The following is a 26,632-nucleotide window of genomic DNA, read 5'->3' as shown; positions in this document are numbered from 1 at the left end:
AAACGGAGATGTGACACCTATTCTGGATCTCAAAGCTCTAAACCAATTCTTAAATATTCGCACATTCCAATTCGAGTCAATTCGCTCAGTCATGGCCTCTCTGCAAGGAGGAGAATTTCTAGCATCCATAGAAATCACGAATGCATACGTTCACGTGCCAATTTTTCAGGCCCATCAAAGGTTTTTGCGCTTTGCGGTGGAAGACCGTAATTTTCAGTTTGCGGCCTTGCCCTTTGGGCTAGCCACGGCTCTACGTGTGTTCACAAAAACCCTAGCTCCAGTATTGGCTATCCTAACGTCTCAAGGGATAGCGGTGGTAGGATAACTGGACGATCTATTACTTATAGACCAGTCGGCTTCTACTCTGAGCCAGAATGTGTTTTGGGCAGTTCAGTTCTTAAAACGTCTGGGTTGGATTCTGAATTTGGCAAAGTCCGCGTTGCAGCCGGTTTAACGAGTCTAGAGCAGTGTTTCTCAACTCCGGTCCTCAGGGCACACTAACAGGCCAGGTTTGAAAGAAAACTGAAATACATCACAGGTGATATCATTTGCTGCTCAGTGATTGCAGTATTATAGTCTACATCTCCCCAAGGTAATACATAAAATCTGGCCTGTTAGTGTGCCCCGAGGACCAGAGTTGAGAAACACTGGTCTAGAGTATCTGGGTTTCCTTGTGGACACAGTATAGGCAAAGGTGTTTTTGCTACCAGGAAAAGTCATAACCCTGAAAGCTCAAATTCGGATCACAAGAAGGAAAAATTATCCTTCTGTATGTCTTTGTATGAGGTTGCTAGTGAAGAGGGTATCCTCATTCGAAGCAGTTCCTTATGCCCAATTCCATGCCAGACCTTAAAAGAACAACATTCTGTCAGCCTGGAGCAAAATGATCCAGGCCCTAGATTGTCACATGTCTCTAGTACCAAGGGTATGTCAGAGTCTAGGTTGGTGGTTGGTAGCCAGGAATTTGGAGAGCCAGAAATCCTTTCTTCCAGTAGTCTGGAAGGTGGTGACTACAGATGCCAGTCTCTCCGGCTGAGGAGCAGTTCTAGAGGAAGCCACTGTGACAAGGGAAATGGTCCTGGTTAGAAAGGAGCTTCCCCATCAATATCCTTCAAATCTGAGCGGTTTGTTGGGCATTAAGGTACTGGACTCCCAGACTTCAGGGTTGTCCCGTCAGGGTATAATCCTACAATGCCATGGCTGTTGCCTATATCAACAATCAGGGGCGCACCAAGTGTCTGTCAGCCCAGAAGGAGGTGGGTCACATCCTATCCTGGGTTGGAGAAATTTGTTTCATGCCTGTCGGCAGTTTTCATTCCAGGAATAGAGAACTGGCAGGCAGACATTTTGAGTCCCCAGCAGATGTTTCCAAGGGAATGGTCCTTATATCCCGAGATCTTTGCATTAATTTGTCAATGATGGGGGGGTCCTGGACATAGATCTGTTGGCATCCAGGTTCTACAACAAGTTGAACAAATTTGTGTCCAGGACCAGGGACCTGCTCGCAGTCAGGAGTGGATGCCTTGGTGACTCCCTGGGAGCAGTTCTTCCTGATCTATTCCTTTCCCCCGGTTCAGCTGCTGCCACAACTTCTACACAGGATTTAGGAAGAAGGGAAACCAGGAATCCTGGTAGCTCCAGCTTGGCCCAGGAGGATTTGGTACGCGCAAATTCTAAGGTTGGCGGTGGGAAGTCCATGGGTTTTCCCACTGCGTCCGGTTCTGCTCTCTTGGGGTCTGATATTCCACCCTGCTTTACAATCTCTAAACTTGACAGTTTGGCTATTGAAGCCTGGATTTTGAGGGAGTATGGTACATCTGGTCCTGCAGTTTCTACTTTCATAAATGATAGGAAACCAGTCTCTAGGGGCATTTATTACAGAGTCTGGTAGCCTTAAATTTCTTGGTGTGAGGTCAGGAAGTGACATCCCCGTAAATATATAATCGGGAGAATTCTAGCCTTCTTGCAAGTAGGGGTAAATATGAAGCTAGCCTTAGGCACTGTTAAAGGAATTCAGCCTTGTCAGTAATTTTTCAAAGACCGATTGCTTTGCATTCCTTGGTCCATCGTTGTGTCCTTGGGATTTAAATTTGGTCCTGGCTGTTCTACAGAAACAGCCTTTTGAGCCCATTAGGCATATTCCTCTGGCTCTTTTGACCAGAAAGTTAGTCTTTTTGGTTGCAGTAATTTCAGCTAGAAGAGCATAGGAGTTAGCGGCACCTTTCTTGTAAGGAGCCATTTTTGATCTTTCATCAAGATAGGGTGATTCTGCATCCACACCCAGGTTTTTTGCCCAAGGTGGTGTCCACTTTTCATCTGAATCCGGACATTACACTGCCTTCCTTCTTTCCAAATCCTCAAACGGCAGGGAAAAGGTTGTTGCATTCTCTCGATGTAGTACGTGCATTTAAGGTCTATTCGAAGATATCCGCTCAGATTCGGAAGACTGACTTTTTGTTTGTGCTGCCAGAAGGGCCCAGGAAAGGGCAGGCAGCATTTAGGTCTACAATTTCTCAATGGATTTGTCAGGTCATTATCCAAGCGTATGGTTTAAAAGGGAAGGTTCCACCTTTTCCGGTAAAGGCACATTCTACCATAAGAGTAGATGCTTCTTGGGCAGCTCACCATCAAGCTTCTATGGCTCAGATTTGCAGAGCCACTACTTAGTCTTTATTACATCTATTCACTAGATTCTTTCAGGTGGATGTTAGGACTCGGGAGGATTCTGCTTTTGGCCGCAGTGTGCTACAGGCAGCTATGTAGATCTTTTCGATCTGATGGTGTTTTGTTTTGCATTTAGTATCCCCCTCCCCTCAAATGCATTGCTTTGGGATGTCCCAGATAGTAATTAATATGACTGCTCTGTGTCCCGTGATGTACAATACAGAAAATTGGATTTTTCCTACAGCTTACCTGTAAAATCCTTTTCCTGGAGTACATCACGGGACACAGAGGTCCCTCCCTTCTTGTCTGGGATGTTTCCTGCTTGCTGCAAAACTGAGGTATTTCCTTTATGGGGGGGGGGGTACATAGAGGGGGACTTCCTGTCTTTTTCATTGCCAGTGTCCATTCACCTATAGGTGGCATATAACCTAGATAATAATTATTATGGCTGCTCTGTGTCCCGTAATGTACTCCAAGAAAAGGATTTTACATGAGTAAGGACCTAGTTCCTTGCTGGGATCTCTGGTCCTGGCAATTTTTTTCCTGTGAAAAAATGATGGGGGGGTCCTGGACATAGATCTGTTGGCATCCAGGTTCTACAACAAGTTGAACAAATTTGTGTCCAGGACCAGGGACCTGCTCGCAGTCAGGAGTGGATGCCTTGGTGACTCCCTGGGAGAAGTTCTTCCTGATCTATTCCTTTCCCCCGGTTCAGCTGCTGCCACAACTTCTACACAGGATTTAGGAAGAAGGGAAACCAGGAATCCTGGTAGCTCCAGCTTGGCCCAGGAGGATTTGGTACGCGCAAATTCTAAGGTTGGCGGTGGGAAGTCCATGGGTTTTCCCACTGCGTCCGGTTCTGCTCTCTTGGGGTCTGATATTCCACCCTCCCTTCTTGTGTGGGATGTTTCCTGCTTGCTGCAAAACTGAGGTATTTCCTTTATGGGGGGGGGTACATAGAGGGGGACTTCCTGTCTTTTTCATTGCCAGTGTCCATTCACCTATAGGTGGCATATAACCTAGATAATAATTATTATGGCTGCTCTGTGTCCCGTAATGTACTCCAAGAAAAGGATTTTACACGAGTAAGGACGTAGTTCCTTGCTGGGATCTCTGGTCCTGGCAATTTTTTTCCTGTGAGAGCTACAATCAACTGCCGGACTGGGTAACGGGCTGGATAATCTAGATCCAGTGGTCACCCCAGACTGGCCAGCAAGCGCGCACAGATCTCAGCTCTGCAATAGGTCGGCCACGATATAGCCCCACTGGACAAGGGGTTGGCCTGCGAGTTAAACGCCTCGTGAGATTGCATATGACGGGGTCTCTGCCCGTGTCGCAGTGTTCCTCCTGACTGACAGCCCCCCCATTTCGATTCCCGCTTGGTCCCCTGTATGGTGAGTAGCTCTCCCCCCTCTCCTCATGGAGGGTTTTGGGGTGCACGTGGGCCCCTCCTTGGGATGGTCGGACACCTGGGTACCCTCCTTTCCCGTCAGGCACCCCCCTTTCATCTGTCCCCCATCCTACCCCCCTCCACTTATGCTGGGGCTGTGTGGGTGGGGTGGGGGCAGGGCGCTATGCTGGCGATGGGGGGGGGGGTTGCGCCGGCAACCGGATGATCGGCTGTGTGTGTGGGGGGGTTGTACCTGGTGGGGGTTTCTTCCAGGCCCCTCCGTCCTGCCTGGGCCTGTCCTTGAGGCCTAGGGTTCCCTCCTGGGTCTCTGGGAGCCTCGTGGTGGCGTGCTGGGCCGCAATTTTGCTGTAGCCTGTATGTTCCTATGCACGGCGGCGATGTTTGTGTAGTCATCCCTCCAGACTTGCATGCTGGTTTTGGGCCTGATGGTGTCTATCTTTTGAGGTGGTTCCGTTTGCACAGTTCCATACGAGGTCCCTGCAAAGGGAGATTTTGGCCAAATGGGACACGACTCCGCAGTCTCTGGACAATCCGATCCGACTAAGCTGTGGAATGAAGGAGTCCTTGATATAGTGGCTTCATTCTTCGATGCTTCGACTGGGCAAATCCTTCTTTCCCTTGTATTGAACAGTGGTCACTGTGGATGCCAGCCTGTCCGACTGGGGAGGCGTCCTCGGCAAAATTTCTGCTCAGGGGATCTGAATACTGTAAGAGTCCAGACTACCGATCAATGTTGTGGAACTCCGAGCGATCATACTGTGCCTGGACCATTGGACGGATCGTCTTCAGGGATGTCCAGTGCACATTCAATCGGACAATGCCACGGCTGTGGCTTATGTCAATCACCAAGGGGGCACAAAAAGTGTCCTGCCAGCTCTGGAGGTAGCCGACATTCTAAGGTGGGCAGAACAGTTTGTTCCAGCTCTCTCCGCCGTATACATTCCCGGGGTGGAAAACGGGTAGGCGGATTACCTCATTTGGCAGGTATTGCACCAAGGAAAGTGGTCCCTTTATGCGGAGGTGTTTCATCAGTTGTTTCTCCGGTGGGGCATCCTCAAAGTGGATCTGTTGGCGTCTCGGCTCAACAGAAAGGTGCAGAGGTTTGTGGCTCGGTCACGGGATCCTCTTGTGGCCCTATGGGGTCAGTATCGTCTGATTTACGCCTTCCCTCCTCCCAAGTTTCTGTCAAGATTTCTGCACAGGATCGAGGCAGAAGGGATTCCAGTCATCTTAGTGGCTCCGGACTGGCCTCACCAGGCTTGGTCCGCTGATCCTGTCTGGCTTTTCCCCAATGTTCCTTGGAAGCTTCCTCTCAGAGAGGATCTGCTGTCCCAAGGACCAATCTTTCATCCTGCTTTACAGTCACTGGCTTTGACGGCTTGGTTGTTGAACCCCAGGTGCTGATGGCTAGAGGTTTATCTGAGCTGATGATTCCAATGCTGTTAAAAGCTAGGAAATCTACTTCTAGGAAGATCTACCATTGTACCTGGAAGATGTACATTGCATGATGTGTGTCTCTTGGGGTTCATCTGCGCTCCTTCTCGTGGTTCGGGTCTTAACTTTCCTTCAACGGGGGGTTGAACATTAATTGGCCTTGAGTACCATGAAGGGCCAGGTGTCAGCTTTGGAAATCTTCTTGACTCTTGGCCACACACTCCCTGGCACGTACCTTTCTTCAGGCTGTCCGACATTTGGTTCCTCCGGTGCGGTCTCCGTTGCCGCCTTGGGACCTCAATTTGGTGCTTTCGGTCCTCCAAAAGTCTCCCTTTTAGAGTCTTTGTGAGATTCCCTTGCTTATGCTGTCTCAGAAGGTGGCCTTTTTGTTGGTTATCACCTCTGTGCACAGGGTATCGGAACTGGCGGCGTTATCCTTTTGTTCACCTTACTTGGTAATTCACAGAAATGAGGTGGTTCTTCGCCCCTGTCCGTCGTTCCTCTCAAAGGTTGTCTCTGATTTTCATTTCAATGAAGACCTTGTGTTGCCTTCCCTGTGTCCAAGGCCGAAACATCCGAAGGAAATTTCCTTGCATAACTTGGATGTGGTGCGGGCAATTACAGTGTACCTGGCAGCTACGGAGTCTTTTAGGAAGTCAGACTCACTATTTGTGCTCATGGATGGGCCTCGGAAAGGATTGTCCACTTCCTCTGCGACCATTTCCAGATGGATCAGAGAGACGGTGGTTCAGGCCTATTGCATCAAATGTCAGTTTCCTCCTTTCCCTGTCAAGGCGCACTCTACTTGGGCACTTAGTGCCTCTTGGGCCCTCCCTCATCAGGCGTGAGTGACACAGATTTGCAAGGTGGCCACCTGATCATCGGTGCACACTTTCACAAAGTTCTATAAAGTGGATGTGTTTGCATCGTGGATGCTTCTTTTGACCTCAAGGTTTTGCAGGCTACTGTTTAGAGGACTTGATCCTCTTTGAGGGTGTATTGTTTTTTTCAGGTGGGCTCCAGTTGTTTTGGTTGAACTCCTGTTGCCTTGTTGACTACTGTTCGGCATGGGAATTTTTTTTGCTGTTCCCACCCCTTGTGTTTAACACTGCTTTGAGATGTTCCAATGGTTATGAAGATCAGGAGCTGTGTCCGCCAATAAACGAAAGAGAAAATGGGATTTTTGACTTGCCGTAAAATCCATTTCTCATATGTTCATTGATGGACACAGCAGCCACCCCTCTGTGGAGTTGTAATTATCTGACACTGCTTGTAACAAAACTGAGTATACCCCCTGGGACGGCCCATCGGCATAGCCGGATTTTATTTTCTGACTAGTGACCTACTCCTGTAGGGGGCAATATAACCCCAATGGTTATGAAGATCAGGAGCTTTGTCCGTCAATGAACATCAGAGAAATGGATTTTAGGCAAGTCAAAAATCAAATTTTTAAAGACCTGGGATTTTGACAGGATACAAGACAGTAGCGTTCTCATAGTGCAGGCTGCACAGTTTAAAATGTCCTATATGACATTTTAAGGGATTTTCAATCTTGGTTAAAGTTCACCTCTGTAAACAATTGAAATTAAATCCACATTTTAATTGGATCAAATATAAATATTATTTTCTTTATTTCAAACTTTTTATTACACGTTTCTAACTTCTTTGGTTCAGGAAATATATAAGACTGTGACAGTACTGCTGTTAAAAGAGAGCTTATGTGTAAATAGGCTTCCCGGAGTTTTGGCTAATTACTGCACAATTACATCCCTTCAGATGTGAGAATATGCCAAAATACTGTGTAGATGAGTTGCAGTAAGCCTTTCCAACAAACTCCGCATTGTAAAGTATAAGCAAGTAAGTAACTTTGTTTATAAGGCCCCTTTAACATGAGCGGTCCGATTGGGTCTGCCTGTCAGTTTTCAGGCAAATCCAACTGGACCCTCCATTCTCCTTCATGGAGTAGTCTATTTACACATGCCTACATCCAATCCGATACGCTAAAAACAGACTGATGTGGATCCATTCTCCTGACTAGCAGCTCAGATTGCAGTCGGGTGTAAACAGACAGGCAGTTTGTTTACGTCAGACCGCCTGTAGAGGAGAGTAGGCTGTGTCTGTGTCCGCTCTGCATAAGAGGAGTGGACAGGGACCAGCCATCTGCCTGCTCAGCGGGGATCAGCAGACAGATTTTCACTGAGCAAGCGGCACCCATCCCGTGAAAAAGGTTCCAGCACTGGAACTTTAATCATATCTAAAAGCACATTAAAGTGGAGTTCCACCCTAAATTTATACTTACCTCCATCTTCTCGCTCCGGGTCACCTGAAAAACAAATGCATAATCGCAATTTTTGTTTTACTTACCTTGTAGAGAAAATATACTTACCTTACTTCCTTCTTCCTCCCCTCGGCGGCCACGGCGATTCGTCACTTCCTGGCTTTTGCAATGATTCCTGGGAGCTGAACGTCATCGCTCCCAGGAATCAATGCACCGGCCCCGACGTCCGTTCCGGTGCGCGCGCGTCATTCCCTTCTAAACAGCTTCTGGGCATGCCCAGAAGCTGTGGAGGGATGACGCGTGCACACCGGAAGTGACAGCGGGGCCGGTGCAGTGCATCGTGGGACCGAAGAAGAAGGAAGAGGACGCCGAAGAGGATCGCGCTGGCTTCAAGCTGCCCACACCTGAGATGGCAGCGCTGGAGAATACTTTTTCAAGGTAAGTATTTCTCCTAAAAGGTAAGTGCAACCCGGGACAGATCAGAGGCTAGCCATTGTGGAATGTACTAGCCCTGACTGTCCCGGGGTATTTTTATTAAAAAAAGTATCCCCTGGGTGGAACTCCGCTTTAATGCAGTTGGCTTCATGTGCTCTGACTTCAGGACCGATGTTTTTGCATAGCCAACCTAGGTTGTGGCCTAGAGCTGCAGGGGAGCTTGGGGCGGCACACAGTCAGCCACACATCAAGGAGATTTACAAAAACTGGTGCACACAGAATCTGGTGCACCTGTGCATAGTAACCAATCAGATTCTAGCTTTATCTTCTTCAACTAAGCTTTGACAATAAATCCTGGAAGCTAATTAGTTACTATACACAGGTGAGACAAATTCTGTGTGTACCGTTTTAGTAAATCTCCCCCATCATGTTGCTGCCTGTTATGAACACATTTAATAAAGGGCTTCAAGCTCCTGCCTGCCAGGGCAGTTTAACTGAGTTCTCATTTTTGCTTTCCCAATTAGTTTGTCCTTTTTGTTGGTGGGATGTTGTATCATGCAAACAGCTCACCCACTTCGCCCCCCACACCTAGAAACTGAACTGTTATCAGGAGAAATAATATTTTTGCCTAATATTTTAGTAGTCAGTTGTACGTGTTCTGATAGTAAGGGGACAAATTGCCCCAGCCCTGTTTTCTTCAGCCTTGGCATGCCATGTATAGCTAGGATGGTGAGTCTTGTCCGTGTGAAAGGCTAGCCAGTTGATTTGGTTGGAGAAAGGGGGGGGAGCACCATAAAGTTGGCCTAGTGGGCAGGAATCTGTTTCTGAGAGACTAGTAACCAAAAACCGAGGCTCTGAAGAAGGGGCGGATTCCTGAAATGTGTCTGTTATATTACATTTTAGCAACTGTGGTATTGTCTATCAAGTCCTGCCTGAAATGAAACACAGTACAGTAAACCTCTGTTCTCCCCTCCTTTGCTTGCAGTTATGTATTGAGCTTATTTGATTTGAGAGAGCCGGTCAGATGTTATTTTGGATTATTCTCATTAAAACATGTCTGCTATTCCTGCTCTATAATTAAGCTGATTCTAAATGTATTTTTTTCTCTCTAAAATAACAAACTATACTTATACTTACCTGTTCGGTGCAATTGTTTTGCACAGAGAAGCCCCGATCCTCCTCTTCTCAGGTCCCCTGCCAGCGCACCTGGCTCCTTCCCCCACTGAGTGCCCCCATAGCAAACTGCAAATGGACTGTGATCCACAGGGGGAAGCTTTGGCTTTGGCTGGGCTTCTCCTGTAAGTTAACTGATCTCTCTTCAGCAACTTAGATGTTTCCATATCCCCACCATTTACTGTTAATAAGTCATGCAAAATGATAAGGGCACCACAAGTTTGTTTCTATAGTCCTTGAACTAAATCCCACTGTATATGAATAATGAAAATAAGACTCCCTTTTCCAATGGCACTTTGAGATTTGTTCACAGCAGCCTCTCTGTAAAATTGTTTAAAAAAAGTTTTTTTTTTTTTTATATCCTTGTCTGTTAGCAATTGCACGTTTGATCCTCCATGAAGTAAAGCCCAGCTTAAATAACTGGGAAAAAACTGCTTAATGATTCCTTCTAGGACACAACATTCAATGGGGCTCAAGATGAAACCTTTCTTCTCTGTGGCAAATTACCTTTCTGAAAGGTGACTTAGCCTCCTAATCAGCCTACAAAACAGACAGAGCGGGCTTTAATTGGTAATTAGGTTATTGACCTTCAGTGCTTGATAAAAGCCTCTGATTTATCCTGCAAAGTACACTCTTTTGTACACTCTTTTGATCCGACACTTTTTCATCCATCTCTTCCACTTCAATTGGGAATTTGGTTATTGACCTCCATAATTTGCTAAAACCTCTGATTATATCCCACAAAGTGTCTGTTTACCAAGGGAAGAGTCTTTTAATGCAGAACCATTTCAGACGTCTCTGCCTTTTAGTAGCCTGCTGTATTTTACGTCCTCCTTCTTTAGCTCATCTCCCACTAGCTTCCATTGCTGTGATAATAGGCCAGTAATTGGCTTGAGCTTTACTCTCAATTTACAAGAACATAAAAAAAAAAAAATGGCATTATTCATTATTTTCATGCATGTGGCTGCATCTCCACCTTGCCATATTATTTGTTTAGTAGGTGTAAAATGGAGGTGTTGGTGGCACAATTCCCTTAATTTACTGGGAACGTTACCAGCTCTAAACCTAAACAGCTGTAGTGTTCTAGATACTGCGTAGATTCCAAGTATTACCAACCAAAGCCTGTTGGTGCTAAGCAGTATGGTCCTAAGCCAAATGTCACATGCTGCATTAACCCAAGCCAGCATATTGACTTAAAGTGGTTGTAAAGGCAGAATATTTTTTACCTTACCTTACAGCATTCAATGCAGTAAGGTAAAAAAAAACCTTTTGTATGCAGCCTCCCTCCCCCAGCCTTCCTAAATACACACCTGACCCTGATCTTGATCTAGCGATGTGCACGAGAGCCGAGGCTATCTTGGCTCTCTCCCTCCTCATTAACTCCTTTAAGCATTAAAATACAATAATCCCCGGCGCTAAGATAATAAAACAATAATAGATATACTAATTACAATGTTGCTACTTCCATAAACCTATATAACATAACATTTTTTATGGTGGGCATCGGGAGCAATACCAGGTGATGATATCTTCTTTCCAAGTCTTTTAGATAGTGTTTTCTTCACAGCGGGAAAGCTGTCTCCCCCTGAAACAGCTTGTAGAAAAAAATAACAGCATAATATAGCATAAATGCTGGACCTCCGGCTATGGTTTAGTGAGTACCCTGACTCCCCCTGTGTCTATGAGCATGGTCCCATCGATTGTGTAGTGGAGGTACCCATATTTCTTGGGACCTGTTATATAGTACAGACTGGACCATGTACAGGAGTGATGGTCACTGCTTCAGAAGTTATTTTTTCTACAAGCTGTTCCAGGGGGAGAAAGCTTTCCCGCTGTAAACACTATCTGTAAGACTTGGAAAGAAGACATCATCACCTGGTAATGCTCCTGATGCCCACCATAAAAAAAATTCAAATTCCAAGACTTTTAAAGGATCGCCTGGGATTGCCACCAGAACAGAACAGAAACAGGTTATTCCTTTTTACATTTGTCCGCACTATAACATCCCGGTGAGGAGGAGCTATAAAGAGGAACGCATACCAAGCATCCAGGGGATCGGGATGAATTATTTAAAGTGATTTTTGCCTTGTCCATGAGAGTGGAAGGCATTTTTTCCGGTGAGTGGCCAGTTCATTGGGGGTGTGAATACACATCAGTGGTGGAGTGTGAGGTGTTTTTTTTTTTATTTCTCATCGGGATACCACAGTCTCTTCCAAGGTAAGCCACTCACACTGTTTTTAATTGTGTTGATGGACTATTTCCCACTAACTATCTCTATGAACGTATATGTAGTTGGTGAAATATTAGATTGCGCTACTGATTTCCTTTACATGTAATGTATTTAGTTGCATGTTGGATTTCTCTTTTCTAAACATTAAGCATTGGTCAAATCCAGCACCAAGTTGCACAACTGCAGCTAACTCCTGTGGGCTAGAGTCCTCTTACCGGTCCCCAGAGCAAGTATTCTTTGCACCTAATCTACGAATTTCCTTAAATATCCCGGGAGTGATTTTCATTTATCATTGTGTTTTGTAAATGTCAGAAAACTTGGGCTTCTTGTCTTTTTCTGTCTTCTGTGCTTCACTGAGTCGCTGTCAGCCATCCTAGATACACAGACGGGGTGGTAGAGATGCAAATTCTGTCTGGATGCCAGAAGACATGAGAGTTGCTAATTTGTTCATTATCTGCTCTCCCAGGAACCCAAATAGAACAATTATCTTCAGATAATTTAACAGCTTCTTTTTGTAGTCTAAAACAAAATGTGACCATGTTGATTTTAATTTTATATTTGGTGATTTTAACTGCTCCTCATTTAAATATAGTTTATTTTTAATTATCCTGAAATTGCTGAATGTACTTTTGGTTATTATAGTCAAGGTCTGCTCTAGAGCCTCTTCATACCGTTCTCCATTGACATTCATTCAATGCCCTCCCTCTGCTTCTTTTCACTGACAAGGCTTGTTAGTTCTCTCCACTTTTTTCTGCTTTTGAATCTATATACAGTATAAGAAGCACACAATCCATTTCCTTTTATTCACCTGGTAATGACAGCTGAGAGCCTGTCATTTTTTTATTTTTCTTTGATGAAATCCAATTCCCCCTTATTAAAATAGCAAGGCAAAGGATGCTGTTTTCTATTGATCCTCAGCGCTGTCCTTTGCCTTTTACCGCCAGAAGCTACAAAGCTCTCTGTAGACAATGGGAAGGTAGGCAAACAATTTATGGAAAGGCAAATCCATATTGTCAAGTTGCAGGTTAAATACCTAGGTTTAGTGAATATTGAAGACTTCCTTTTGTCATTTGAATGGTTTATATGGCAGACATCAGGGGGGTGAACACTCTACTGAGGAATGCACTTCTAAAACACCTTTGCATTTATACAATATCTAAGCAGATCAGTACTTTTTTAAAACCAGGTCTTTTTTTTTTTTCCCCTATCTCCTGCTGTTCCCTGATAGGCGTATTTCAAACCTTGGTGTTTTGCAACTTCAATCTTCCTGTTTTATGTCTTTAAATAAAGAAGTTAAATAATCCCCTGAATTCCTTTTAGATGGATATGCTCCCAGCTGGAGATTTCCCTCTCAAACGGTACTAAATAAAAATAAGTGCCTATCCTACAATCGTGACAATGTTCCTAACAAACTAAAATCCACGAGTGCATCAAAATACAACAGTTTCAAATAATATGAAAATAAAAACCAGACTCCACAACCAAATATTTCCAAAAAGTTGGGATTTTAGCTTTAGTCCCAGTTTGCACCATTGCAGTTCGGGAAATTGCATGTGATTCAGACAGTAATCACACCGCGTTCCAGTTCAAATCACATGCGATTCTTGCTGTGTGATTTGAGCCATTCATTTTGCATGGCTTTAATCACACCGCACCCACATGAAAGGTGCAGGTACCTTTTTTTTTTTTTTTTTTTTTTTTTTTTTTTGCACTCAAATCTGTTCGCATTGATGTGAACACCCATGCGATCAGATTCAGCCAACCACACTGCATTTTGCAAACCATTTTTGGGGTGTCGTTAACATTGACATCTGCAGCGGTTTGCATGAACGGAGTGCAATTGTTATGCTGTGCGGGAACCGCACAGGAATCGATGCAGGAAACTGCATGAGTTTGAACCGGCACTTAAGCTGATTAGTGTGCAAAGTGAACATTTTTACAAATATCCACATTTTGAAATTTTCCTTGAAGGTCACGCATGCTTGGTGTAACTAAGCAAGGTAAGTGTGCATCTAATTTGTAGCTAATCGGATGCCTTCCTTCATAATACAACATGAACTATGTGTACCTTTTCTCTCCTATCATTAATTTTTTATGTCCATGTTAGTAGTATTAAAGTAGAACTATAGGCAAACCTTTTTTTTTTCTTTTATTTTGGATAGAGCAAGGGAAAGGGGGGTTCTGAGGCCTGTCAGAATATTTTCTCGCCATCTGTGTCCCATTTCAGGAATAAACCTCTAATGAAATCGCATGACCTAGACTTCAAACCCACGGAGCGCAAGCTCATATCTATCAAATATTCCTCACTATGTTGTGATCCTTAGCCCAAGGGCCCTAGTGTAGGAGCCGGAAAAAAAAAAAAGTAAAGAAAGACCATTAAAAAAAATAAAGAGAATTAAAAAAAAAAGCGCGCCCTATCTGGTTAGAATATGGGCTGTCTGATTTGCCGAAACCATGATCCCGGATAGTTTGGTCTTGAGTAAGTCGAATGGAATCATGGGGGTTTTCCAAGACCTGGCAATAGAAATTCTGGCTGCTACAAAGATAAATGCTATTAGGCTAGGTTCACACATGTCTGGTGTTAATCCCCCCTCTGTTTTCACTGCCCATTTCCTAAGCATCTGTTCAGCTGTGATTTAGATGGGTTTCAGATGTAAATTTTTGAAGCTGGCGGCCTCCGGCGTTTTAACACTAGTTGGTTGTTAAAGAGGACGCTGGAATGCCAGGCCGCCGCATCCTTAATAACGGATGACTCATCAGCTAACAGCGGGGTACCCTTATCCGAGCATACAGCCTGGCAGGCCAGGAAAGGGGCCTTCTGAACCATACCAGGCTACATGCCCTCAACTTGCCCCCCTACCCCAAAGCACCTTGCCCCCATATTGATGGGGACAAAGGCCTCTTCCCCACAACCCTTGGCCGGTGGATGTTGGGGTTTTTCCGGGCAGAGGGCTTACCGGAGTCTGCATTGCCTCTTTAACAAGGGGGCTCCCAGATCTTGCCCCCCCCCCCCCATGTGAATGAGTATGGGGTACATGGTACCCCTACCTATTCACCGTAAATAGTGAGTACAGAAATAGCATGAGTTTTTGACAAGTCCTTTGTTTGTTTTTTTTGTTTGTTTTTTTTTTTTTTAATAATGTCCCCCGGTGTAGATCCATCATCAATTGCGACACCCACCACCGGACTAAAAAAAAAAATAGCACTGCCCGCACTAAAGGTTTCTGATGTCTGCCTGCTCCACTGTGTGACAGTTCTTAAATAACTATAGGGGGGCCACCAGGCACCTCCCCTGTGACATCACTGACCCAGCATGCCTCAGTATGTAACTAACTTTAGTTATACTGTAATGTTTAGTATAGTATGCATCCAGGGATGAATGCTTAGAACATAGGCAGTTTGTGTTCTGAGCATTTGTCCCTGCAATAAAGGTAAGTACTGCTTTGCGCACCATTCTGTCACAGCAGCGGTCAGCCTCTCATAGACCTTTTCTGGCTGCCAGCAGTGGGCCTGGATAGTGTGCTTGTACCTGCCACCTAAACCTAAATGCTGGAGCCTCAGATATGAGGCAGGTCAAAGCTATGGCAACAACATGATACTGAATACATGAGATATAGCTTGTATTTTAATAGGTTGCACCTTATAAGTAATTTGTCTCTATTTTGTTATCAAAAAAGAAACCCTTGCAGCAGCATAACTGTTTTTACTACAGCGTTGTGGGGTTTTTTATTTTTGGACGCAGCATGCCTTAATGAGGCTCATTGGAACTGCAGGTAAAGCACAACCTTTATCCCTTAAATACTGCATTTTCCATTTGCATGTAGCTACATTCGCCTGATTGGAAACTGCAGCATTTGACAAGAGCACTCGTCAACATGAGCCTTAAATCTAACCATAGAAAAAAAGCTGTCGATGGACCGCTTGTAATATATGCAGTGACTGGAGTTTTTTTTTTATCGGATCATGCCAGTTTACCACAAGGGCATATAGAAAACAATTGTTTTCTGTGTACCCCATGCACACAACAACAACAGTGGATGGCGCTGGAAGTTACTGTAGCATTATGCATGGCGCTGCTGTGTGGGGACCTGAATAGTGTATATACGTCATATAAAGCTGAAATGACCATAAAGGTAAATTGTGCACCCCGCTGAAACAGTGCATCGCACTGCCCTGCAATCTGTCCACTAAAACAGGGCGCCTTAGCGTGCGGTCAGTGTGAACGGCCCTTCCTCCAGTGAAATGTTTTGTCTTTTTACTGCAGTAGGATTGTAATTTTATTGCTAAGCACCAAGTTACACCTATGCTCTGCAGCTGAATGAGTTTTTTAGAGCCGGTTCACACTGGGGCGACTCAGTCGCCCCGACTTTGAAGCTGCCCCGTGCAGCGCGACTTCATCACGGCTTGCAAACGACTTCTCTAATAGAAGTCAATGCAGACCGCTCAGAAGTCGCCCCCAAGTAGTGCAGGGACCTTTTTCTAACTAAGTCGGAGCAACTTGAGTCGCTCTGATTAGAACGGTTCCATTGCACAGAATGGAGCGCGACTTGGTCGCCTGACAAGTCGTGGCAGTGTGAACCGGGTCTTAATGCCAGAACATGTAGCATTCCTGGGCTTTTGCATACAGTAAAGCAGGCTAATTAAAATGTCATGCAAATGTAACAAATGCACAAAAACACAAGTATCATGTTTTGTGCATGGACAATATTTATTCTGAATAGTTTATCCCTCATTTTGCATACCCCATGAACAAACATCCTGCATACAAATCCGAAATGTTTCAAACAAACATAAAAGCATGCAGTAATAAATATAAAGACATACTGTACAGCAGGTTCCTTTTGTATATTTTTCTAAAACACTTCACTATAATCCTAAACTCTACAGAAATAACTGTTACAGCTGTTGGCATTGAATCAAGTAGGTATGTTTTTTATTCTTCTATTCATAAAGCTGCAGTTATTTGTAAGGTTCGCAGTTTAATTGCTGGGGCTTTATGCATTGATTACACCATAGAACATTACCCAATAATTGTATACCATGTTCTGTGTTCTCTCTGCTCTGTGGAATGAAAATAATTATTTTCATACTATCACACGACATCCCATGTAAATCCACTGATTTGTGGTCCCTGGTGTTGCTTAAAATATACACTCACCAGCCAGTTTATTAGGTCCACCTTGCTAGTACTGGATTGGAACCCCCTTTACCTTCAGAACTGCCTTAATTCTTCGTGGCATAGATTCAACAAGGTGTTGGAAACATTCCTCAGAGATTATGGTCCATATTGACATGATTGCTGCAGATTTGTCGGCTGCACATCCATGATGCTCTATTGGATTGAGATCTGGTGACTGTGGAGGCCATTGGAGTACAGTGACCTCATTGTCATGTTCAAGAAACCAGTTTTAAAGGATATGAGCTTTGTGACATGGTGCATTATCCTGCTGGAAGGAGGCATCAGAAGATGGGTACACTGTAGTCATAAGGGGATGGACATGGTCAGCAACAATACTCAGGTAGGCCGTGGTGTTTAAACAATGCTTAGTTGGTACTAAGGGTCCCAAAGTGTGCCAAGAAAATATCCCCCACGCCATTACAACAACAACAGCCTGATCCATTGATACAAAGCAGGATGGATCCATACTTTCGTGGTGTTTATGCCAAATTCTGACCCTACCATCTGAATGCTGAAATCAAGACTCATCAGACCATGCAATGTTTTTATAATCTATTGTCCAGTTTTGGTGAGCCTGTATGAATTGTGGCACTCAGTGTGGTCTTCTCCTACGTGAACTGATGTAGGTATACGTCAATCACGCGCCTGGTGCCGCCTGCCACCCGCGATCGCTCCCTGCTGAGAGAGGACGGGCAGCTGTTGTAAACACAGCAGACCATTGTTCTCTCTGAAATGATCACAGAGCGCCTGTGATCCTTGTGAAATTATCATAGAGACCTGTGATCCTATATAGAAGCCCATCCCCCCACAGGTAATAAACACGCCCCTAGGCTTACATTTAACACCTTGATCACCATCTAGGTTAACCCCTTCCCTGCCAGTGTCATTCTTGCAGTACCAGTGCATATTTTTAGCACTGATTACTGTAGTAATGTCACTGGTCCCCCCAAAAATGTCAGTCAGAGGTCCGATCTGTCCGCCGCAATGTCGCAGTCCCACAAAAAAATCTCAGATCGCCACCATTACAAGTAAAAAATAAATAAATAAAAATTACATAAATCTTTCCCCTAGTTTGTAGATGCGATAACTTTTGCACAAACCAATCAAAATACTAGTCTCCAAAAGTTTTGTTCTTATTTTTCAGGTTTGGCTGCCTTTCACAGCTGTCATTTTGCTGCAACTGTATAAAGGAGGCTGAAGCCTTCTGTAAAAAGATGTTTTTTAACCACTTAAGCCCCAGCCCTATTTCGGACACTTTTTGTTTACAAGTTAAAATCAGTATTTTTTCATAGAAAACTACTTAGAAACCCCAAGCATTATATATATATATATATATATATATATATATATATATATGTTTTTAGCAAAGACTCTGGAGAATAAAGTGGCGGTCATTGCAATATTTTTTGTCACGCAGTGTTTGCGCAGCGGTCTTTAAAACACCATTTTTTTGGAAAAATTTTGAAAAATCACATTTCACTGCATTTAAAAAATACTAAACAGTAAAGTTAGCCCATTTTTTTTTTTGTATATTGTGAAAGATGATGTCACGCAGAGTAAATAGATACCCAACATGTTACGGTTTAAAATTGCGCACACCTGTGGAATGGCGACAAACTACGGTCAATAGAAATCTCAATAGGCGACGCTTTAAAAATTTTTAACGGTTACCAGTTTAGAGTTAGGCTACATTCACACCTGAGCGTAGCGTTTTTCGCGCGTTTTTACCGCGATTTTACCGCGATTTTTGCGGCGTTTTTTACCGCGATTTTACCGCGATTTTTACCGCGATTTTTGTGCAGGCGTTTTTAGATTGAATAGAGATCAATGGAAAACGCCTGTAATCTGCCCAAAAAGAAGCTCATGTACTTTTTTGAGCGTTGGGCGTTTTGTATACAGCTTCAAAACGCTCAGATGTGAACAGGGGCCATTGAAATGAATAGGATTTGTCTTGTTGGGCGTTTTGAGAGCTGATCCTAGAGCAGAAAAACGCCCCAAAAACGCCCCAAAACGCCTAGATGTGAACGGAGCCTTAGAGTGTAGCTATTTTGTTTTAATTATTGCTCACGCTCTGGCGATAACTCACATGTGTGGTTTGACCAGTGATTTCATTCGCGGCTCGACTTCCATATACGTTTTCTTTTGTGCGCGAGAAAATAAAAATCTGATCACTTTTATTGCTGTCACAAGCAATGTAAACATCCCTTGTGACAGCAATATGCAGTGACAGGTACTCTTTATGGAGGGATTGAGGGTCTAAAAGACCCCTCCACTACACTTCCATGTATTCAAAACGCCACAAACTGCATTTTTGAATACACTAATTTTCTGAATCTGCCGCCTTTAGCAGCAGAGTAACCCGGACGTGACATCATGGACGCTGCCTCCGGGTTACGTCATCGGAGACCCGGTCAAAGCCATTTCCGGCTTTGATCGGGACTCAATCTAGCCGGCGGACGTGCCGGCTGGGTGCTCGGGTCTCCCGGTCGGACGGGAGACCCGGGCAAAGCCGCGGGAGGGGGGGGGGGGGGAGTCCCCTCCCACTCGCCAGGGTAGCGATCGAGCGGCTCCCGAGCCGCATCGGTCGTTACCGCCAGAAAGCCGACCGCCGGCTCTAAACAACGGTACCGGGATGGTGCCTCTAGCCTCTAGGCATCACCCCGGTATAACACCGCAAAGATGGCCGACGTAAATATACAGTACTTTGCGGTAAGTGGCTAAAGTGATACTAAAATCTAGTTTATAACAAACCTATCTATACTTTCCTGCTCTGTGCAGTGGTTGTGACCAAAGCAGCCCATATCCTCCACTTCTTGGGTCCCTCACTGCCACTCCTCCTGCTGAGTGCCCCCACAGCACCAAGCTTGCAATGGGGGGGTCAATTCAGATACAGAGCTGCAGGCCGGCCCCTCTCTCTCCTCATTGGCTCATTGACTTTGACAGCAGCGGGAGCCAATTGCACCCGCTGCTGTCTCAGCCAAAGAGGAAGGAGGAGAGTCCTGGACAGCCGCTTCTCTTACGCAACATCGCTGGATAGAGATGGGTTCAGGTGGAATTTCGGGGCTGAGGGGGGAGCTGCTGCACACAGAATTTTTTTTTATCTTAAAGCATAAAATGAATTTAGAACCATTTTAAAGAGACCCTAAACTATATCCTTATCCTCCAAAAATAATCCATACTAATTTTCCACTTAATGGTCCTGTGCTATGTTTCATAAAATTGTTCCCTACTGTGTTTTTCTGCCTCCTTTTAGCTGCCTGGTGAGCTCTGGAACACTAAGCCATACATGGATTGAAATTCAGTTCAGCCGGGACTGGACGAGATGTGACCCATGTATGGGCAAGCTAATTCTACCCAAGTCAATCAATTATTCGACTTGGGTACAACCAGTGTGTCGGATTTTTTACATATGATCAGACAATGGCTATAGCCGCTAGCAGTTATCATTGTATTCTGGCAGCTTGAAAGGTTTCCCGCACCCCCTGCTGGCAGAACAGAATAGCACTGTGGGAGGAACTCCCCCTTCAATGCTGACTGTGTAAATATTGATGGGGAAATCGAGCAGTTTTCTTTCCTTCCACCCATGGTGGAAGAAAAGAAAACCAAATCCTCTATGGGCTGCCTTAGTTGTGGTCATGTGCACTTTACTGTGCACATTACAAACACCATAGTCCATCACAGGAGCTAGTATGAGAGTGTGGCTACTACTGTATATTGCAAAACTCAAACCCACATGCCTTTTTTTTTTTATCCTTTGCTGGCAGCGCCAGAAAAGTCCAGCTGTAGCTCTTGCTTAACAAGAAGCAGTAGCCCAGCTCTTAGACACCACCCTTCCTTGATTACTGCTCTAATTAAAAACTCTGTTCTTGGACTAAAAGAATGTTGATTAAGTGCAAGTTCACACTATTGCGATACAGGAACACTGCAAATATACTGCGTGTTCCCGCATTGCATCCGCAGCACAGGCAGTTCACACTGCCATATGCGATACACTGGGGGTGTCAATTCAAAGTTAACGACACCCCCAGATCAGATCGCATATCGCAGTGCAATCTGACAGTTCGCACAGGAATTGGATCGCACTAGTGTGAACCACCATGCGATCCGATTCTGCTGCGGACCACAAAAAGGGTCCTGTGCGTGTTCACTGCGATTGCGGTGCAAATTCAGCCATACAAACTGTATGACTGAACTCGCACCGCACAGACATCACATCTGATTTTAGGAGCAGTGCGCTCTGAATCATATGCGATGTCTGTGATCGCATCAGTGTGAACCGGCACTACAGCAGTGTTTATTGGGACTTGTTAGACTGCAGGAGAGCTGAGGTTCGAATTTCCTATGACCTTGCAGCACATGAAAAAACACAAAGTAAAAAGGAGCCATATTATTACTGTACATGCTGCCTGACTTATAAAAAAAAAAAAAACATTTAAACCATTTGAGTAAAAGGGGATTCCCCCCACCAAACTGTGTGCAAATGCACACAAATTGAAATGTGCACGCACGTGTATGTAAACCACAATTCCATCATACAGTTGAGGCATCACTGTGAACGACGAGAAATAATTCCAAGGACTAATTCACAGTTGACTTTAAACAGATAACCTTTAAAGGCTTTTGAAGTGTAGGCCATGGACAATTTTGAGTACTCGTGTTTATTGTCATTTCACTGGTGCAACCAATTTTAAAGCTTGCTTTGGTATTAGTTTGCTCGACTCGAGTTGTGTGAACTAAAAATTTATTTCTCTTACGTCCTCCGACAGTCGCAGCCCCTCATACAGCCTTCACGAGTGGGTAATGGCGCCCTCTGCAGGAGCAAGCTAGGCAGTTTTAAACGTTAATATAAAACATTCTACACTTAAGCACACCTCCAGGGGGCCGTCCCTCAGTCATTATCCTGATCCAGTTACCACTGTCCTTCAGTTTTATGCTGCCTAGCATCAGGAGTAGGCTAGGTTTCCCTGCTGGGACCTAGTGTCTCAGTTTATCTTTTTTTCTTTAAAAAGTGTTTTTTGTTGTTCTGGGTTAGCTTCTGATTGAGCTTTGTTTCCCTGTTGGCTCAGTTGTTTTTTCTGGCCTGGTTGGTATGTTGCCTTTTCGGTAGGTTGCGTCTTCCCACCCCTCACACCTGCACTGCTTTGGGACATCCCACTTGTGAAGGCTGTATGAGGGGCTGCGACTGTCGGAGGACGTAAGAGAAAATAGAGTTTTTGTAAGAACTTACCGTAAAACTCTTTTTTTTCTCTGAGTCCTCTGACAGTCGCAGCCCCCGCCCCTCTGTTTTTTTGGATCTGGGAGTTATTGCCTTCCGATACTGCTTGCTACAAACTGAAGGACAGTGGTAACTGGATCAGGATAATGGCTGGGGGACGCCCCCCTGGAGGTGTGCTTAAGCGTAGAAAGTTTTTTATTACCATTTTAAAACTGCTTAGCTTGCTCCTGCACAGGGTGCCATTACCCACTCGTGAAGGCTGTATATGGGGCTACGACTGTCGGAGGACTCAGAGAAAAGAGTTTTACGGTAAGTTCTTACAAAAACTCTATTTTTCCTGTAAATATGCTTTTGATCAACAGTTGCACAAATATTGTGCGGCTTAAAGAAAATTGCAACTTTCACCATTTTATTCTATAGGGGCCTCTGCTATCAGAAAATATATAATGTTTGGGGGTTTAAAGTAATTTTCTTACACAACAATCATATTTTTAACATGTCTGTGAAGAATTAAACATTACCCCAGTAGAAAAGTGAATAATGGTTGCTTTTTTTTTTTTTTTTTTTTTCAGTGTGGAGGTCAAGCTAGCAAAGAAAGACGTTGGCAGTATGTGGACAGAAGTAATTATTGGTGATAAACAAGGAGAGTTCATTGCAGATCCGGCACAGTGTGCAGTCATAGCAGAGCAGCTAATGCACCTCACTTCGGAAGACTTGGTAAGCAGAGCTCCATTATCATAGTGAACAATTGGAAAACTCACATCAAAGTGAAACCGCTCCAGAGAAGTAAACCTAATCGGTGAATTGGTATTGTTGTCCAAAAATATTACAACTATATTGAAGTCACTCCACTTTTTAAATCTGAATGTTAAAAAATCGGTTACGTAAAGATTCAGTAGATTTTTCTCTGTACCGTGGAAGTGGTTCAACAACATCTTGTTATATAAAGAAAACACAATGCCACAACCAAAGAGCACTCTGGTCTGCAGATAATCTTAGAGCCCAGTGACTGATGATGGATTTTTTTTTTTTTTTAAAGCCAAGGAGCAAGGTTTATGAAAACCAAGAGTAAAGTAACTTTCAAAAGGAGAGGCAGAGGAGATTGTTCCCAGCAAAAAGTTACCCTCGACATTAGCTTTCAAAATTGCAAACTGTGTGGGGATTTTCACAAAACAAATTTCAAGATTGTTTAGGTTAATAGAAGTAGGCTAGAATAAATTGACATAGAATGTGGAAATTGATAAATGATTTTACATTTTGGCCAAAGATGAGCTTTAACTACTTAAGCTCCAGGAGATTTTACCCCTTCATGACCAGGCTTTCTTCTCTTTCGTTCATTGACGGACACAGCTCCTGATCTTCTTAACCATTTGGTTATACTGCCCCCTAGAGTAGGACACTAGGCAGAAAAAAAGTCTAGCTATGCCTATGGGCAGTCCCAGGGGGTATACTTCCTCTCTCTGCTATAGCCACTAACTTTTTTTCTGCCTAGTCAGGAGTAAGGACCTACAGTCAGGTACATAAATATTGGGACTTCGATGCAATTTTAATCTTTTTGGCTTCATACACCACCACAATGGATTTAAAATGAAACAATATGTGCTTTAACTGCAGACTTTCAGCTTTAATTTGAGGGTATTTGCATCCAAATCAGGTGAACGGTGTAGGAATTACAAAAGTTTGTATATGTGCCTCCCACTTTTTAAGGGACCAAAAGTAATGGGACAGATTAACAATCCTAAATCAAACTTCCACTTTTTAATACTTGGTTGCAAATCCTTTGCAGTCAATTACAGCCTGAAGTCTGGAACGCATAGACATCAGCAGACGCTGGGTTTCATCCCTGGTGATGCTCTGCCAGACCTCTACTGCAACTGTCTTCAGTCCCCTGCTTGTTCTTGGGGCATTTTCCCTTCAGTTTTGTCTTCAGCAAGTGAAATGCATGCTCAATTGGATTCAGGTCAGGTGATTGACTTGGCCATTGCATAACATTCCACTTCTTTTTCTTAAAAAACTCTTTGGTTGCTTTGGCAGTATGCTTCGGGTCATTGTCCATCTGCACTGTGAAGTGCCGTCCAATGAGTTCTGAAGCATTTGGCTGAATATGAGCAGATAATATTACCCGAAACACTTCAGAATTTATCCTGCTGCTTTTGTCAGCAGTCACATCATCAATAAATTCAAGAGAACCAGTTCCATTGGCAGCCATACATGCCCACGCCATGACACTACCACCACCATGCTTCACTGATGAGGTGGTATGCTTTGGATCATGAGCAGTTCCTTTCCTTCTCCATACTCTTCTCTTCCCATCACTCTGGTACAAGTTGATCTTGGTCTCATCTGTCCATAGGATGTTGTTCCAGAACTGTGAAGGCTTTTTTAGATTTTGTTTGGCAAACTCTAATCTGGCCTTCCTGTTTTTTGAGGCTCACCAAAGGGGGAACCTTTGGGGAATCAAAAATGGAGAAAGATCTGGGAGTCTTGGTAGAGGATAGACTTAGCAATAGCATGCAATGTCAAGCGGAAGCTGGCAAAGCCGGCAGAATATTAGCATGCATAAAGAAAGGGATGTATTCCAGAGATAAAACTATAATCCTACCACTTTTTTGGTGTTGCTGAGCTCACCGGTGCATTCTTTCCTTTTAAGGATGTTCCAAACTGTTTATTTGGCCACACCTAATGTTTTTGCTATCTCTCTGATGGGTTTTGTTTTGTTTTTTTCAGCCTAATGATGACTTGCTTCACTGATAGTGACAGCTCTTTGGATCTCATATTGAGAGTTGACGGCAACGGATTCCAAATGCAAACACACTTGAAATTCACTCTGGACCTTTTATCTGCTCCTTGTAAATGGGATAATGAGGGAATAACACACACCTGGCCATGGAACAGCTGAGCAGCCAATTGTCCCATTACTTTTGGTCCCTTTAAAAAGTGGGAGGCACATATACAAACTGTTGTAATTCCTACACTTTTCACCTGATTTGGATGTAAATACCCTCAAATTAAAGCTGAAAGTCTTCAGTTAAAGCACATCTTGTTTCTTTCATTTCAAATACATTGTGGTGGTGTATAGAGCCAAAAAGATTAGAATTGTGTCAATGTCCCAATATTTATGGACCTGACTGTAGTTCCTTGCTGGGATCTCTGTTCCTGTCAATTTTTTCTTTTAGGTAGAATTTTTTCTCTTGGTTTTTTTCCTGTGAGATCTACAATCAACTGCCGGACTGGGCAACGGGCTGGATAATCTAGTTTCGGTAGTCACTCCAGTCTGGCCAGCGAGCGTGCGCAGACCTCTGCTCCGCATAAAGTCGGCCTGCGACATAGCCCCACTGGACAGGGTGGCCTGTGGGTTAAGCACCTCGCGAGGTCACATACGGCTGGGTCTCAGCCTGAGTTGCAGCATTCTTTCTGGCCGACAGCCCCCCATTTAGATGGAGAGGAGGTTCTGTCTAGAGCGGTGCCCACCTGGTTCCTGGTATTTTAAGTAAATGTCTTCCCTCTCCCCCTGGAGGGTTTTGGGGTGGTTGTGGGCCCCTCATTGGGACAGTCGGACCCCAGGGATCCCCTCCTTCTCCTTAGGCACCCCCCTCATGGTGGTCCCTGTGGGCCATCTCGCCCCCCACACCCCCTCTCCTTCACTTGCGCTGGGTCTGTCAGGTGGCCTGGTTCACCTCCTGGGGTGGGGACAGGGTGCTGTGCTGGCGATAGGGGAAGCCCTCTGGGTGGCGATTTCGGCGGTAAGAGCCCCTCCTCATCCCCTGGTGCTGACTTTTGGATCTTTTCACATGCAGATCGCCACAAGTGGGGTGCAGATTATCCTGGTGGCTGCAGGTGCCTGTTTCTGCTGGGTGGGGAGTCTGGTGGGGTCCTTTCCCTCTCTGCAGAGGATCGATTAGGTGCTCTGTTACTGGCGACCAAGTGGTGCTGCTGGACCCTTAGCAGTGTTTTTACACCTTTTTTTTTTTTTTTTTCTGGGGTCCCCCTGTTGACTCATGTAGTCTTTTGAGCACATTTTCCCACCTGATCCCCTCTGAGGCTGCGGGGCCCTCCGGGTCCCAACCATCCATCGATGCACTGCGGCGGTCCTGGAGTCCTTTGTGTCCCGGGTGGAGGTGGCTTTTGGGTGGCAGGCTAGTAAAAAGCGCCCCCCACCTTCCCCTGCCTCATCTGCCTTTTCAGATCCTGAATCTGATTTGGCCGCTGTGGACGTGGGTCACTCTGCTTGGTCTGCAATCACGCGCCCTGAGTTCTCAGATAGTGAAGATGATTCCACCACTCCTGTAGCCGCGCACGAGAATGCACTGATGGATGCACTGATTGTATCTGTGCGTGAGACCTTAAAAATGGAGGACGCAGCTAAGGTTGTGAAAAAGGCGTCGGTTCCCTTTGGCACTCACAAGCCATCCAGAGCTGCAAAGGTGTTTCCTTTCCCTGCCTATTTTGACAGAATTGTCGCTAAAGAGTGGGAATGGCCAAAACGTCCCCTTGTGGTCCCTAAGTGATTTGCTATGCAGTACCCCTATGAGGAGTCCCTTCTTAAAAAGTGGACTGTTCCACTAGTGGTGGACCCTCCTGTCTCCAGATTGAACAAGGCAATCATGATTCCG

The 26,632-nt window shown here is 44.7% G+C and overlaps 1 protein-coding gene across 1 annotated transcript in view; it reads left to right on the top strand.

Moving 5' to 3' along the window:
- Positions 1-26,632, top strand: part of NUDCD1 (NudC domain containing 1) — a 366,332-nt gene that overhangs the window by 238,452 nt on the left and 101,248 nt on the right. Inside the window, exon 7 of the mRNA XM_082259772.1 lies at positions 22,592-22,736. Coding sequence (XP_082115898.1) covers positions 22,592-22,736 — 145 coding nt within the window. The remainder of the gene's footprint in view (positions 1-22,591; positions 22,737-26,632) is intronic.

This window comes from Pelophylax lessonae (genome assembly GCF_965119305.1).
Source record: "Pelophylax lessonae genome assembly, chromosome: 5".
NCBI classification, from domain to species: domain Eukaryota; kingdom Metazoa; phylum Chordata; class Amphibia; order Anura; family Ranidae; genus Pelophylax; species Pelophylax lessonae.
This window is presented reverse-complemented; position numbering and strand designations above follow the sequence as displayed.